At 31.4% G+C, this 13,603-nt stretch overlaps 1 protein-coding gene across 2 annotated transcripts; it reads left to right on the top strand.

The window, feature by feature from the left end:
* Nucleotides 1–532: 532 nt before the first annotated feature.
* On the top strand, nt 533–7,947 carry LOC107028505 (probable methyltransferase PMT14). Of its 2 annotated transcripts, none has more exons than XM_015229592.1 (7): nt 533–813; nt 1,924–2,603; nt 3,380–3,590; nt 5,176–5,458; nt 6,594–6,980; nt 7,103–7,180; nt 7,350–7,947. In XM_015229592.1, the coding sequence occupies exons 2-7, from the start codon at nt 1,953–1,955 to the stop codon at nt 7,588–7,590; spliced, it is 1,851 nt and encodes a 616-aa protein (XP_015085078.1). In that variant the 5' UTR covers nt 533–813; nt 1,924–1,952; the 3' UTR covers nt 7,591–7,947. The 2 variants fall into 2 exon arrangements, with proteins under 2 accessions (XP_015085078.1, XP_015085079.1); XM_015229593.2 differs by lacking the exon at nt 533–813 and adding an exon at nt 1,207–1,224.
* Nucleotides 7,948–13,603: the final 5,656 nt, after the last annotated feature.

Here is a 13,603-nt window from a genome sequence, read left to right as displayed (position 1 = left end):
TGAATAGTTCATTTAAAAAAAAATTTATATGACATGTTTTTCTTTTTAGTTAATCTAAAAAAAGACATATTTAATATTTAGTAAACAATCTACTTTTAAAACGTTTTTTTAATTTCTTCCTCTTGTCTCATTTTATGTGACACCATTTTCTTTTTAATCAGTCCCAAAAAGAATGTCATGTTTTCTTATATGACAAGTATTTAAAAATATAATTCTTCTTTTATTTTTGTTGGTTCCACTTTTTAAATTGTACTCTAATACATTTATAAGGAGAGAGTAAAGTGAGTCCCAATTTGATAAACAATTTAAAGTCTCCATTTATTTCTTAAAATTCGTGCCTAATTAAATGGTGTGACATAAAATAGAACGGAGAAAGTATATCACAAAAAATTGAGACGGAAAAAATAAAATTTTTATTTTAAAAAAACAAACTTGGTCCCTTTGTAATCATCCACTTGGCTGACAGTTCAATTCCTAAGTATTAAAAAAAAAAAAAGAAACAGAACAAGAGTCTAACTCGTTCTTAATTCTACTGGTGTTGGGAGTCTGTCGGGTGAATCTTTCATTTTTACTGCTCAATCAGTGTAATTGCCAAATACCCATTTCTTCTCTTTGACTATTACTTCTACTGATCTACTCGATTGATTCAACCCCACTGTTTTTTTTTAAAAAAAATTCTATCTTTTTCAAGAAACAGTGCATTTATAGCATAGTATGTGGAGGGTGCTTCTCTTCTGTTAAAAACCCCTTAGTTTCAGATCTCTCACTTGTCTAGTGAGGACTGAGGAACCTTCATTTCAGATTTCTCACTTGGTAATCAGCTAAAGTCTTGATCTTTTTCAATTTTGGGATTTGCTGCAAGTCTTTTTGGGGGATTTGAGTAGTGCTGATCTAAAGTTTATAGTTTCAGTTTCTTGGGTGTTTGATAAAGTTTTAATCTTTTTAGTGTACCCATTTGTTTTCTTGAACTTTGTGGATTTATGAGTGTGATTTTGTCTGGAAAGGGTTTATTTAAGTGAGATTAGGTATTTGTGATTATTGTTTTCATTTTGTTAATTTGTTAGTTACTAGATGCACTTTCTGTTTTATCTTCTAAGTTGTTAGATTTGCCCTTTTTCTGATTTTTTTTTTTGTAGTTTTTGAAGATAGTCAGAATTAGGGTGATGTAGTTTGTTTGATGATATGTTGGACTGAGTATTCATCCCAAGAGAACTTTTATATGAAGTAAGTGACATGTTAATGAAGATCTATGTCCTAGTATGAAGACACTTGAGTTTTTGTTAGTTGATCATTTTGTCTACCCTTTTTGTTTTCTTTAACTTTGTAGAGCAATGTTTATCCGAGATCTGTGACTGGTCATTTCTTATTTTAGACATAACAGATCTTAGTTAATTATTTGTATCTGCTGATCACTTGATGCACTAACTGTTTTGTCTCCTCAATTGTTAGTTTTTGTCGAGAGATTTTTGTAAATTTTCCTTTATTTCGCGCTTTTTGGTTTTCAATCAGAAGTTGGTTTCGTGGTTATGTATTATTCTGTGAAGCTCTTTGATGAGATCTCTGACTTCAGTCTGAGAAGTCATCCCACCCTACTGTTGTCATGCTTAGGAAGTAAAGCTAGGAAGTTAAAGAGGCATTTATGTAGTAAAGATTAAATCTTGAACATCTGTGAATACCTAGGATGAATTCCTCCATTTGTGCAATTAGAATATATAAGGTCTGCTTGTGTCTGCATCCTTTGAGAATTTTAGTTAAACTGTTACTGTTTTACTGTCAAGAACCAATGAGCTGCCTGTATCATGAGCCCTTGTGGATATGAAGCTACTGTTTGCTGGCTTGAGATGATTATATGCAACTTAATTTTTAGAAGAAAAGTTTTGTAGCCTGGCAATTGCTCGAGATTCTAATTTTTTTATGCTACAGGGAACTTCTGGTGTTGCCGCAAGCACATAATGGCGTCCAAGTATCATGGACCAATCAACAGAACACGGCGACCGATCTCTATATTAATTGTAATTGGTCTTTGTTGTTTCTGTTATCTAATAGGAATTTGGCAGAAAAGTGGATCCGGAAAGGGAGATAAATTAGCACTACAAGTGACTGAGCAAACTGCTGACTGCAATGTTTTTCCACAAACCACTCTGGATTTTGAGTCACACCATAATTATGTGGAAACGGTTGAAACTTCAGAACTAACAGTTAAAAGATTCAAATCATGTGAAGCTAAATACACTGACTATACTCCCTGCCATGAACAAGACCGAGCTATGAAATTCCCACGGGAAGATATGATATATAGAGAAAGGCATTGCCCTCCAGATGATGAAAAGCTTCATTGTCTAATTCTAGCACCCAAAGGATACACAACTCCATTCCCATGGCCCAAAAGTCGTGATTATGCCTACTATGCTAATGTTCCTTACAAACACTTGACAGTTGAGAAGGCAGTCCAGAACTGGGTACAGTTTCAGGGAAACGTTTTCAAATTTCCAGGAGGAGGTACAATGTTCCCTAGAGGAGCAGATGCATATATTGATGAACTTGCTTCCGTGGTTCCAATTGGAAGTGGCATGATACGAACTGCTCTTGACACTGGTTGTGGGGTATGTTTTCTTTTTCTATTCTCCTCCTTACCCTTTTTTTAAACTTTTACTAGCTTAGAGCTGGGGCAAGCTGGAGAAGTGTGAGTTCTAGAAACTCTGAGGTATAATTTGGAAGTTAAGCTACTGGGATATATTACAAAAATGCTTCTAGTGTGTGGAGTCATTCAATATTTTATCTATTTGTATCAGTTGTAGCTGCAGATACCTCTATTCTAACAACAATTTCTACTGTTTACTTCTATTGAGAAAGTCATCTCCATTTAACATTATCTTTGTCAAAAAAAAAGAAAAAGAAAGTCATCTCCATGATGCTGCTTATTCTCAGCAGTTACATTTTATATATGGAAAAGGGAGAATATACCTGATTCTAAACAAGTTTCACAAACATGTTGAACACGTTTTTGTGAATGAGCAAAACCCCCTCTAACACATCTTTCAAAACCTCTATTAACATATCAATACTTGACTAGTTTACATTTACTTGTAATAGTGCTTTTTATAATAGTTATGCTATTGAAAGACAATGGGATATTTTAATCACTACGGTAATTGAATTGACTATCTAAATGCTTCTTCCTGTGAGAATACTTTTTCTCCCTGATAAGTTGCTTGGAAGGATACTATTGCAATTGGTTCCCCTTTTTCTTATTTTAATTAAATACATTCTACGGGAAAAGGCATTAGTTCTTGTAATTTTCCATTCAGTATCATGTGTTTGCATAGTGGTCTGTTTTCTTGGATTCTAACAACTTGTTGCATTCACATCATGTGATAAGGTTGCTAGCTGGGGTGCTTACTTGCTGAAGAGAAATATTCTGGCGATGTCATTTGCACCTAAGGACAATCATGAAGCACAAGTGCAATTTGCATTGGAGCGAGGTGTACCTGCTGTTATTGGAGTTCTTGGTTCCATAAGCCTTCCATTCCCATCAAGATCATTTGACATGTCTCATTGTTCTCGGTGTCTGATTCCCTGGGCATCAAAAGGTATATCCACTAGCAAGAAATTAACAATATTACCGAATTTTCTGTTGTTGACCATCTTTTGATCTTGTTATCTATTCTATAAGACTGATTTAAGATCTATAGAACCTTTTGGAAACAGTACCTATCAGGAAAAAGGAAAAAAATGCCAACTGTATAGGTGCTGATTAGTCTGGAAGTATGTTTGACACTTTGACTCCATAATGAGCATTCCTACTCTGATATTGAATATATTATGTCACCTTTAATAGTGACTGCATTTCTTTTCCAACTTAGATCCAGTCACCAGTAAACTTTTGATTTCCTTCTTTTTCTTTTGATTTATATATATGAGCTAGTGGCATATCTTTTGACGTACATCATTTTTCTACTTTCCAAAACCTGTTGACTATTTGATTTCATGAGTTATATTTGAAGGTAGAGTTCTTCATCCATATGGCTTCTTTGTGATATTTGGTCACTGCTCTGAGCTAAGCTTGAGTAAAACAGAATGTTAACTGCCAAACTTGAGATGGAAACAGGCTGAGGAAATTACTAAAGAATTTCAGAAGGTTCTGATATTCGGGGAGGGAGAGGGAGGGAGGAATAAATGAACTGTGTTGATTTCCATGGGGCAGATAAGCCTTTGTCAACTAACTCTAAAGTATCATCATCTTGGTGTATATTAATGGAACTGTTCATTTATTCAAAGGAAAAGCCTTAGCCTTCTAAGTTTTTAAACAATGCAGTTTTGATGTTGCTGTGATGCTTTGGACGGTGTTGTTTGGTGTAATATATTTCATTCTTTGCCCAAATGATGTCAAATTCTTTGGTCTGTATTTATAGATTTGTGGTTCCTATATGCTACAGATAAAATGCAGAAATGTTATTTATCTCTGAATGCATGAATTGAAATATGAGTTCAACTTTAACAGTTTTAAGGGTTTAAAGAGTAATAAACACATAGATGTTACAATAGAAGGTACTTGCAAGATCCAATTTAAGACTTCAACCTGCTTTGGTACATAATTGTTAAGGGGGAATTAATCATTTAAGAGGATCGCCGTTGATAAATACTGTAAAGAGTTAGTGATGGATGAAGAACCATTCTAAAACTTATGCACTCCATTAAATGTTTTTCATGTTGTACTTGCCCTTTGTATTGTTCTTCAAGTGCTGTCCGGAGCATTGCTAGTTCTATAAACGACACCTTTGGAAAGGAGTCATATAATACTGTTGGAACTTTCAAATAAGAGAAGAGCAAAATTGTGTACCTTAAGATCAAGTCACAAGGAAAAGATTTGACAGAGATTTGGTTGTTGGAATGAGCCTATAGCATAATTTTTTATCATTTTTAAAAAAAAATGAAAAATGGAAACAGCCTGAAGCGTAATAGATTTCCATTATAACAGTTAGTTCCTATGTGTAAGAGGAAGACCCTTTTGAAATCATGTATTGAAATAAAATTAGGTGATGTACTTTTCAAGTAATAATTGTAAGTAGTGACCGTTACTTCAGTTTAAGAAAATTGAAATTGTCGTTTAACGGCTTTGATTTTAACTTTAAATGGTGAAATTCTAGCTTGCTGATAATTGGCTTGTATGTGCAGAGGGTATGTACATGATGGAAGTTGATCGAGTTCTGAGACCTGGTGGATACTGGATACTGTCTGGTCCTCCACTCAATTGGAAGACCTATCACAGAGTCTGGAACAGGACCAAGGAGAATTGTAGAGCCGAGCAAAGAAGGATCGAAGAGCATGCTGAGCTTCTTTGCTGGGAGAAGAAGTACGAAAAAGGTGATGTGGCTATATGGAGGAAAAACATAAATGGAAAGTCATGCAGAAGAGCATCCGCCAACATATGTCAAACAAAGGATGCTGATAATGTATGGTGAGTTACTAGACAACTTGTCAAATTAATTTATTTATACTGCAAACTGTTAATCTTTCTAGTTTCATTGTGTTTCCTCACAAGAGTTGCAACTCATGCAATCTATAAGTGTTGTTAAAAGCAAAAAGTGCAAAAAAGCTCTAAGGTCTGTTGGGCGTGAGCTTTATTGGAAAAAGGCACAAAGGGAGAAAAACTACAGATATATATTTACACCAAGACTAATAATTATAAGCATGGATGACAAATATATGAACAGAGAAATTGAATATTTGTAACAATAAAGTGAAATATCAATTGATTAGTGGTGCCTCTTCAGAAGAGGCTCATTGGCAAGGAAAAGTATGTCTTAGAACCTTGATGAGGACTGAAGCGTGCATTTAGCAAAGTGAAACGCTCAACACATTTTGAGCCTCGCTTTCATGGCTTAAGCGTGCCTTTGCAACAGTTATTATTTAGGTATTAACTCGATTACGTTTTCAGGGACCATGCTGCACATACACAGTAGGTTGATATAGAGAAAATAGTTGGTTTCTGTAGCAACTGTGCAACCCCTTTTATCCTTCTAGCTTGTAGATTTTACAAGCCTGTTTGAAAGTCAGTATATTGATGTCTGTTGAGGTACTGCATAAAAGTAGCCTGTTGATAAACGACCAGCCAGTATTAGAGGTCTTACGATTTTTAATTTGTCTTTCACCAAGCAAATAAACACTTTCTCACTATGCTATATATATGTTTTCAAGGGTAAGTGCCTCCCTACGAACTTTGATGTGACTTTTTCCTTTGACAAAATTCAGGTAATAGTATTCAACCAACAACATTAGTAAAGATGTACAATTATTGGTGGGTCTTTTCCTTTCACTTGTTAACTTAAGTGATAAATCAGAGCTAATTAGAGCATAAGATGGAACGCAGGTTGCAAAAATGAAAAAGGCGAGAGCCACTCATGAGTCATGACAAGTATTGGAGAAAATATTTCATGCCTATCTGTGACTTGGTTTTTCCTGTGTTTCATGACTATAGCATTACCTTGGGTCCTTTGGGTTATCACCATAAATATTGAATGCTAGATTGTTATCCAATTGTCCGAGTGCTAATTTGTGTTTATCTTTCCACTTTGTATAAATTGGTGATTCAGGTATAAGAAAATGGATGCATGCATAACCCCCTACCCCGACGTCAAGAATTCTGATGAAGTAGCTGGAGGAGAATTGAAGAAGTTTCCTGCTAGGCTTTTTGCAGTTCCCCCGCGTATAGCTAATGACTTGGTTCCTGGGGTAACAGTTGAATCTTATGAAGAGGATAATAAGCTTTGGAAGAAACACGTCACTTCTTACAAGAGGAGCATTAGCCTACTTGGCACCACTAGATACCACAACATAATGGACATGAATGCCGGACTTGGAGGATTTGCAGCAGCACTAGACTCTCCTAAACTGTGGGTGATGAACGTTGTGCCAACTATTGCTGAAAACACTCTTGGTGTCGTATACGAGAGGGGCTTAATTGGCATATACCATGACTGGTATGTATCGCTAATGGTTTCTTATCAACTATATTTTATTTGTAAATGGTAAAGCATTTTGCTAATTTACAAGATTATTGTTCCTGAAACATGGAATAATCTCGAATTTTTTCTCCTTGCAGGTGTGAAGGCTTCTCTACATACCCGAGAACGTATGACCTTCTTCATGCTAATCGCTTGTTCACTCTGTACCAGGACAAGTAAGTGTTCTTAAACTCTTTAGAGAAATGGATCTATGCCCGAGATCTATGCTCGCATTTTTATAAATTGAGGCATCTATAGCTACTATCTATTAGTTGGGATATACTGCACAGAAAAGATTTAAAAAAAAATGATACTGATTATTAAAGCTATATGATTGTGGATTAGGTGTGAATTTGAAGATATTCTCCTAGAAATGGACCGTGTTCTGCGTCCTGAAGGCGCGGTCATTCTTCGAGATGGAGTTGAAGTCTTGAACAAGGTTAGGAAAATCGCCGCGGGCTTGAGATGGGACACTAAATTATTAGATCATGAAGATGGACCCTTGGTGCCTGAGAAAATCTTTGTTGCTGTCAAACAATATCTTGTCGAAGGCGATGAAGATCAAAGCACGCCAAACGACGATTGAGTCATGCCAATATTCGAGTATATCGAGAGAAACCTGAGAATTCTGAATTGGGAAGGTAAGATCTCCAGGCAGAGATATGAAGGTTTTTTTTTTCTCAAATATGGCATACAACAAGTAGTGCAAGTTCCCATGTAGAGAAATATTAGTCATTTTTCCTTTAATGTGTGATTTTTGGAGATCTTTTTTCTCCAAATAATGAAGCAAAGCAAGAGTTCATTAGAGTGATATGTATGTTTGGGAGCAAATTTAATAGTTGCTTCCACTAACTACAGAGTTGAATTTTGAACAATTGTAATCCCTATTTTTTTTTTTTTAATCTTGGTAATTTAATTTATTTAAACTTTTCTTGTTCTTCGATTTCTGTTGTTTTCAATTGATTCTTGTGCCCCGACTATCGTATTATTTTGTTTTATGGCTTAATATGCTTTGTTATGCTTTCACTTCTGGTGATTCTTTTTTGGAATATGCACAAGTACCCCCTTAGATTATGATCGAAATTCCAGAGAAACATCTTAACTAAGCTTAAGGTCATATTACTCCTGAACGTATTTTTTATATTATTTTGTAACCTTTTGTCTTTCGTGGCACACTCCGTTACTCTACGCAACTGAGATGCGTGAGAGATATTTGGATGCCACGGAAGCCAAAAAGGTGCACATAATTACCAAAAAGAATGGGTTTAGGAGGCAATAGGATCTTAGTTTAGTTAAGGTGTGTCTCTTGAATTTCCGTCATACTCTAGGGAGGTATTGTACATTTTCCCGATTCTTTTTAGACTGTTTCTTCTCAAATCGAGGTCTATTGGGAACAATCTATGTACCTCTGACTCTGAGGTAAGAGTAAGGTGTGCGTAGATTTTACTTTCCTCCGATATTATTTTGTGGGACTACACTAGTTATATTGTTTTTGCGATTGATAAGTAGTAGTCTTTTCCAAAGAATTGATTCGTTGATTATCCAATTCCAGATGCTTACTAAAAAAAGTAGTTCCAACTTTTGTTACTCTTTAGTCTACTAAATTTGGGACCAGGCTCGTTGTGGTGATCAAAAAATACATTTGACTATTTAATTCTAACATGATACTTTTTTTCTTAATTGTATATATTTAATTTTAATAACATGACATGTTTTAGTATATCCAATTCTAACATGACATCTTTTCTCTTAGTCGTATAATTAGAAAACTCATGTCATCGTTCACTTATGACACATGTTTTTCCTAGTCAGTTTAGTCTACTAAAAGATGGACCAACATCGTTGTTGTGATTAAAAAACTCATGTCATCGTTCACTTATGACACATGTTTTTCCTAGTCAGTTTAGTCTACTAAAAGATGGACCAACATCGTTGTTGTGATTAGAAAACACATGTCATCGTTCACTTATGACATATGTTTTTCCTAATCAAAAGATTAGTTGGATTAATTGACTCGAAAGCGAGACTATTATGTGTAAAAGTGTATATCCTTTAAACTACATTCTAACGAAAAATATGAATTGACATGTAGGATTAGAGAAACACATTTACAATAATGAAATTTTTAGTAGCATAAAAGTGGTTTTGCGTTGAAAAATTAATTAAAAAGAGTTGGAATTTAAAAATATTAAGATTTCTGAACATACTAAAAAAAGGTATCAAAATATTTCAAGGCGTAGATTAGTAAATCACATATTTTTATGCTTTTACTAAATTTTTTGAGTTCGAACTCTAAAAATACATAACGTTTTGATTGGAACGCTCACCTTAGTGGCATACTTGAGCAACAACAACAATATATCCAATGAAATTTCTTAACATAGGATTCGAGAAAAATAATCTTTTCAAGTAAAGTTAAATTAATCGAGTCAATAAATTTTAGACATCGAGCAATAAAATAATAGAATAATCGGTGAGTTTCTTTTTGTGAGAAAATTTGTGGAGTAAAATAAAGCAGTACAACAATTAATAATCACAACTCAAAACTATGTGCTGTTCTATGTGAATGTCACTATACTTTTGTACCTACCTAACCAACCAAAAAAAAAAAAAAAAGATGTAAGAGAAATCAATAAATAATCAATTAAAACTATGATTCATCACTATCTTTATTTTGACCTAAATATTATTTTGTACATTATGCTAAGATTTAATGTTGGCCAAAAAAGGTTTCATCTTTTCTACTCTTAAAGTGGTAGACAACCATACAATTTTCCCCATCTAATTATTCCCATATTAGGACATTTGCCTATTTTTTCAATTATGCTATCATTTGCAAAAAAGAACACTTCAATTTCACTAGTTAACCCTATAATAAGATGCAGAATGAAATTCATTTACTTAGAATGAAAATTTTATTTTGGTAAGATTTTATTTGAATCATAATTAAGATTTAAGTTAATTTAGCGAGGATGGCTATTTTTAGCTCTAATTAAAATATTGTTTTTTTATATAACAAATGGCTTAAGATTAAAAAAGAATTTTAGAATTAAGGGAAAAGGGTTCTGATATACTCCTCAACTTTATTATTTGGAGCTGATATACCCCTCCTCATAAAAGTGGCTCATATATGCTCTTACCGTTATACAAACGGCTCACATATACCCCTGCCGTTACAAAATTGCTCGCATATACCCTTCATTTAACGGAAGTTAAAAAATTAGTTATAAATTTATATTTATTACTTCTAATTTTTTTTAAAAAAATTATTTAGGGGTATATTTGATTTTTCTATCAAAGTTTAAGGTATATTTTAATTTTTTTTCATACATAAATTATTTTTTGACTTCTTTTATTATAATCATTTGAGTTTCTTATTCTTATTTTGATTTTCCTTTCATTCCTTAGTTTAAAGAAAAAAAATTAAACTATTTTTTTGTGTGTATTGTAATTTAATTTCATATTCGAAGAAAAAATTTGATCATCTACAATAAGTTTTACAAGAATATTAGTGAAACATAAATAAATTTGATTATCAAAATAATAATTATAAATTAGTCATTGAAACAAAAAAAAAGTCAAAAAAATATGTCTGACGAGGATTAAATTTACTCATATGGGATTATATTTTTTAGAAAAAATTAATAAAAATTTAGATTAAAATTATATTTTTTTCATTTCCGTTAGAGGAAAAGGGTATATGTGAGTCATTTGTTTACAAGTAGGGGTATATATGAGCCACTTTAATGACAAGGGGTATATCAGCTCTAAATAACAAAGTTGAGGGGTATATCAGACCCTTTTCCCTATAATTAAATATGCGTTCGTTCTTTAGATGTATCTTCAATATATAACCTGGCGATTTTTTTGGTCTCCGCTTTTGAAGGCGAGAGAGCTTGGTCATTAGAGGTCATTGAAGGGTTTTGTGAATTATACAAATAAATACTTAAAATTCAAATAAATATTTTATGAATTATTCTATTATCAAATATTTCGAACTTTGATCGAAATTACTGAAACAATTCCAACCCTTCCCCCCTTAACTATTTAATAATATATTTTAAAAATATATAATGCTCACGTGGACATCATAAATATTGCATCATTGTAAATAGTAACTTGTCCAGCTGTGCACTTATATATCTTTAAAGTACACTATTAAATAGTACAAGCTGGTAATAGGTCCCGCTCAAAATTTCGGATTGTTACAACAATTTCGGTCAAAGATCAAATATATTTCAGACCTTTTTCCCTTCATTTTTATATTTTTTTGGTCTCAGCGCTAATCATAAAATGATAATATTTTTTTGTATTTTAAGTATTTTCTCTTTATTATTTAATTTGTTTAGAAGGAGTTATAACACACTGACTTACGCCTCTTAATTTTTACTTTTAATAATATTCATAATCTTTCATAATTTATGTTGATAACCTCCAAACTTAAATTTGTAAGTTTATGATATTCCTCTATTTTGTCTATAAATTCATATTAAGTTTCATGAAGATTCACATTTAAAATTATCATTTCTCTTCTTCGTCGTATTCGTAAGTAAACTAATTAACATGTAACAAAAAAATACATGAAGGTAGATGTATTTCATTCTCAAATGTTTCTTTTTATTTTTATGTATTTGGACATGCTTTCTATATATTTTATTTATTCATGTATTATTATTCACCAAACGAGTATGATATAAAAAATCTTTGTAAAAATGAATTATGTATTGTTAGTATGCAATTGTTCTTTCTAATAGTTAGTTTTCGAGATATAATGTAGTTTGATTGTATAGTTGTTAGATTTCAAGCGATGATTATTATTTAGTATTGTTAGTACTATTGAAAAAAATAATATATACATATATTACATATAGTTTAAATTTTTTTTTGATATAATTAATTTTTAATTGATATATGATATTTTATATATTCATATAATTTTCTTAATTCAGTTGGTAGCATATGATGAAGAGTTTGATTTATGAAGCAAAATATGGTGGCATCTACTTGCGAAGAAAGATGGTAGAAGGAGAAAAAATGAAGCATAATTAGAGATTATTTTTACTTTGACTTGTATTAGTAAATTAATTATATATTTTTGCTAGAATTTTTGAAATTTGATTTGTATAAATAATTTAGCTATATGTATTGTCCATGCTAATCATTTGGTCATTTACCATTCTATTTTTTTTTTTGTTATGAAGCACAATTAATATAACTATCTCATTTTAACAGCAAGGATTCTAACGATGACGAAAGCCGCTATCTTGAAATTATGATGATTAGGAGTTTCATTTTTATTATACTTACAAAAAAGTGATTGAAAAGTAAAATATAAATTTCATAATACCATTTTTTTAGAGTCCGGAGTCTAAAGGGTATAAAATATTAACAAAAATTTCAAAACGGTATATAAAATTTTATATTAACCAAAACGGCAAAATCGCTGGAACAACAACGATTTCCTCCACCGGAAAAAGCAGTAGCAGTGATTTTACTTTTTTCGGTGGAGGAAATCGCTGTTGTTCCAGCGATTTTGCCGTTTTTGTTAATATAAAATTTTATATACCGTTTTGAAATTTTTGTTAATATTTTATACCCTTTAGGCTCCGAACTCATTTTTTTTTAAGTATATAATAATCTATTTTTGTCAATATTCTTCGTTGTTTGATATGTATTTATAATTCCTATGCAGTCACCGATTATTATATTTTTTTGTTCATTTTTTTCTTTATTTTCATTTATTTATTTTACAAATAGAATCAATACGTAATTATTTATGCATTTAATGTCTAATAAAATTGTACAATTAAATAATTTATAACTCATGTCTCTTCATCTAATTTGTACCTTCTAATCTTGAATATTATTCATAACTGTTAGTATGTATCATTTTCATAATTCTTATAAATATTTAATTAGTGTCTAACAAATTATGATAAATAAATGTAATAATAAAAATACAATTAAAAAATCAAAAATTTTCTTTACGTAATTAGAATTTGTATAGAAAATTAGTACTCATACAAAAGACAGAGAAAATTAAAACATAAAAGAATATTTTCAATGCGATATAAATACATTGTCATTTCAAAATATGACCTCTTACTTCACCACAACGAATATTTTATTTTACTATATAAATATGATAATTTGCACTTAATAAAAAGATATAAAAAGAAATTTTATTTTATATATTTAAAAAAAAGAAGAAAAAAATCATATCACAGAAGAGAAATAACAATATTTTTTTTATATATCCTACACTAACCTAAATATAAATATTTCACTAGTTCTATATAATACAACAAATCCTCATTTATGTTTGGGGTACCTTATAATTAAATAGGTTATAAATTATTGAAGAGAATTTATTATTCTTTTTCCATGTTAGTATGAAGTGATTTGATACTCTCTATATATGTATGTTATATCATTTTCACAATCCAAATAGCTAGGAAAAGAAGAAGTAGAAAAATTGCTTTAATAGTTAAAAAAACTATTATTATAACCAAACAGAGAAACACCATCATGTGTTATCCTAGACAATAATGTGGAAATTGATTTTTTTTAAAAAATAAAAAAAATAAAAAAATACCCCC

The sequence above is a fragment of the Solanum pennellii genome, chromosome 8 (assembly GCF_001406875.1).
Source record: "Solanum pennellii chromosome 8, SPENNV200".
Taxonomy (NCBI): Eukaryota; Viridiplantae; Streptophyta; class Magnoliopsida; order Solanales; family Solanaceae; genus Solanum; species Solanum pennellii.
The sequence above is the reverse complement of the archived record's forward strand: the minus strand, read 5'-3'. Positions and strand labels throughout refer to the sequence as shown.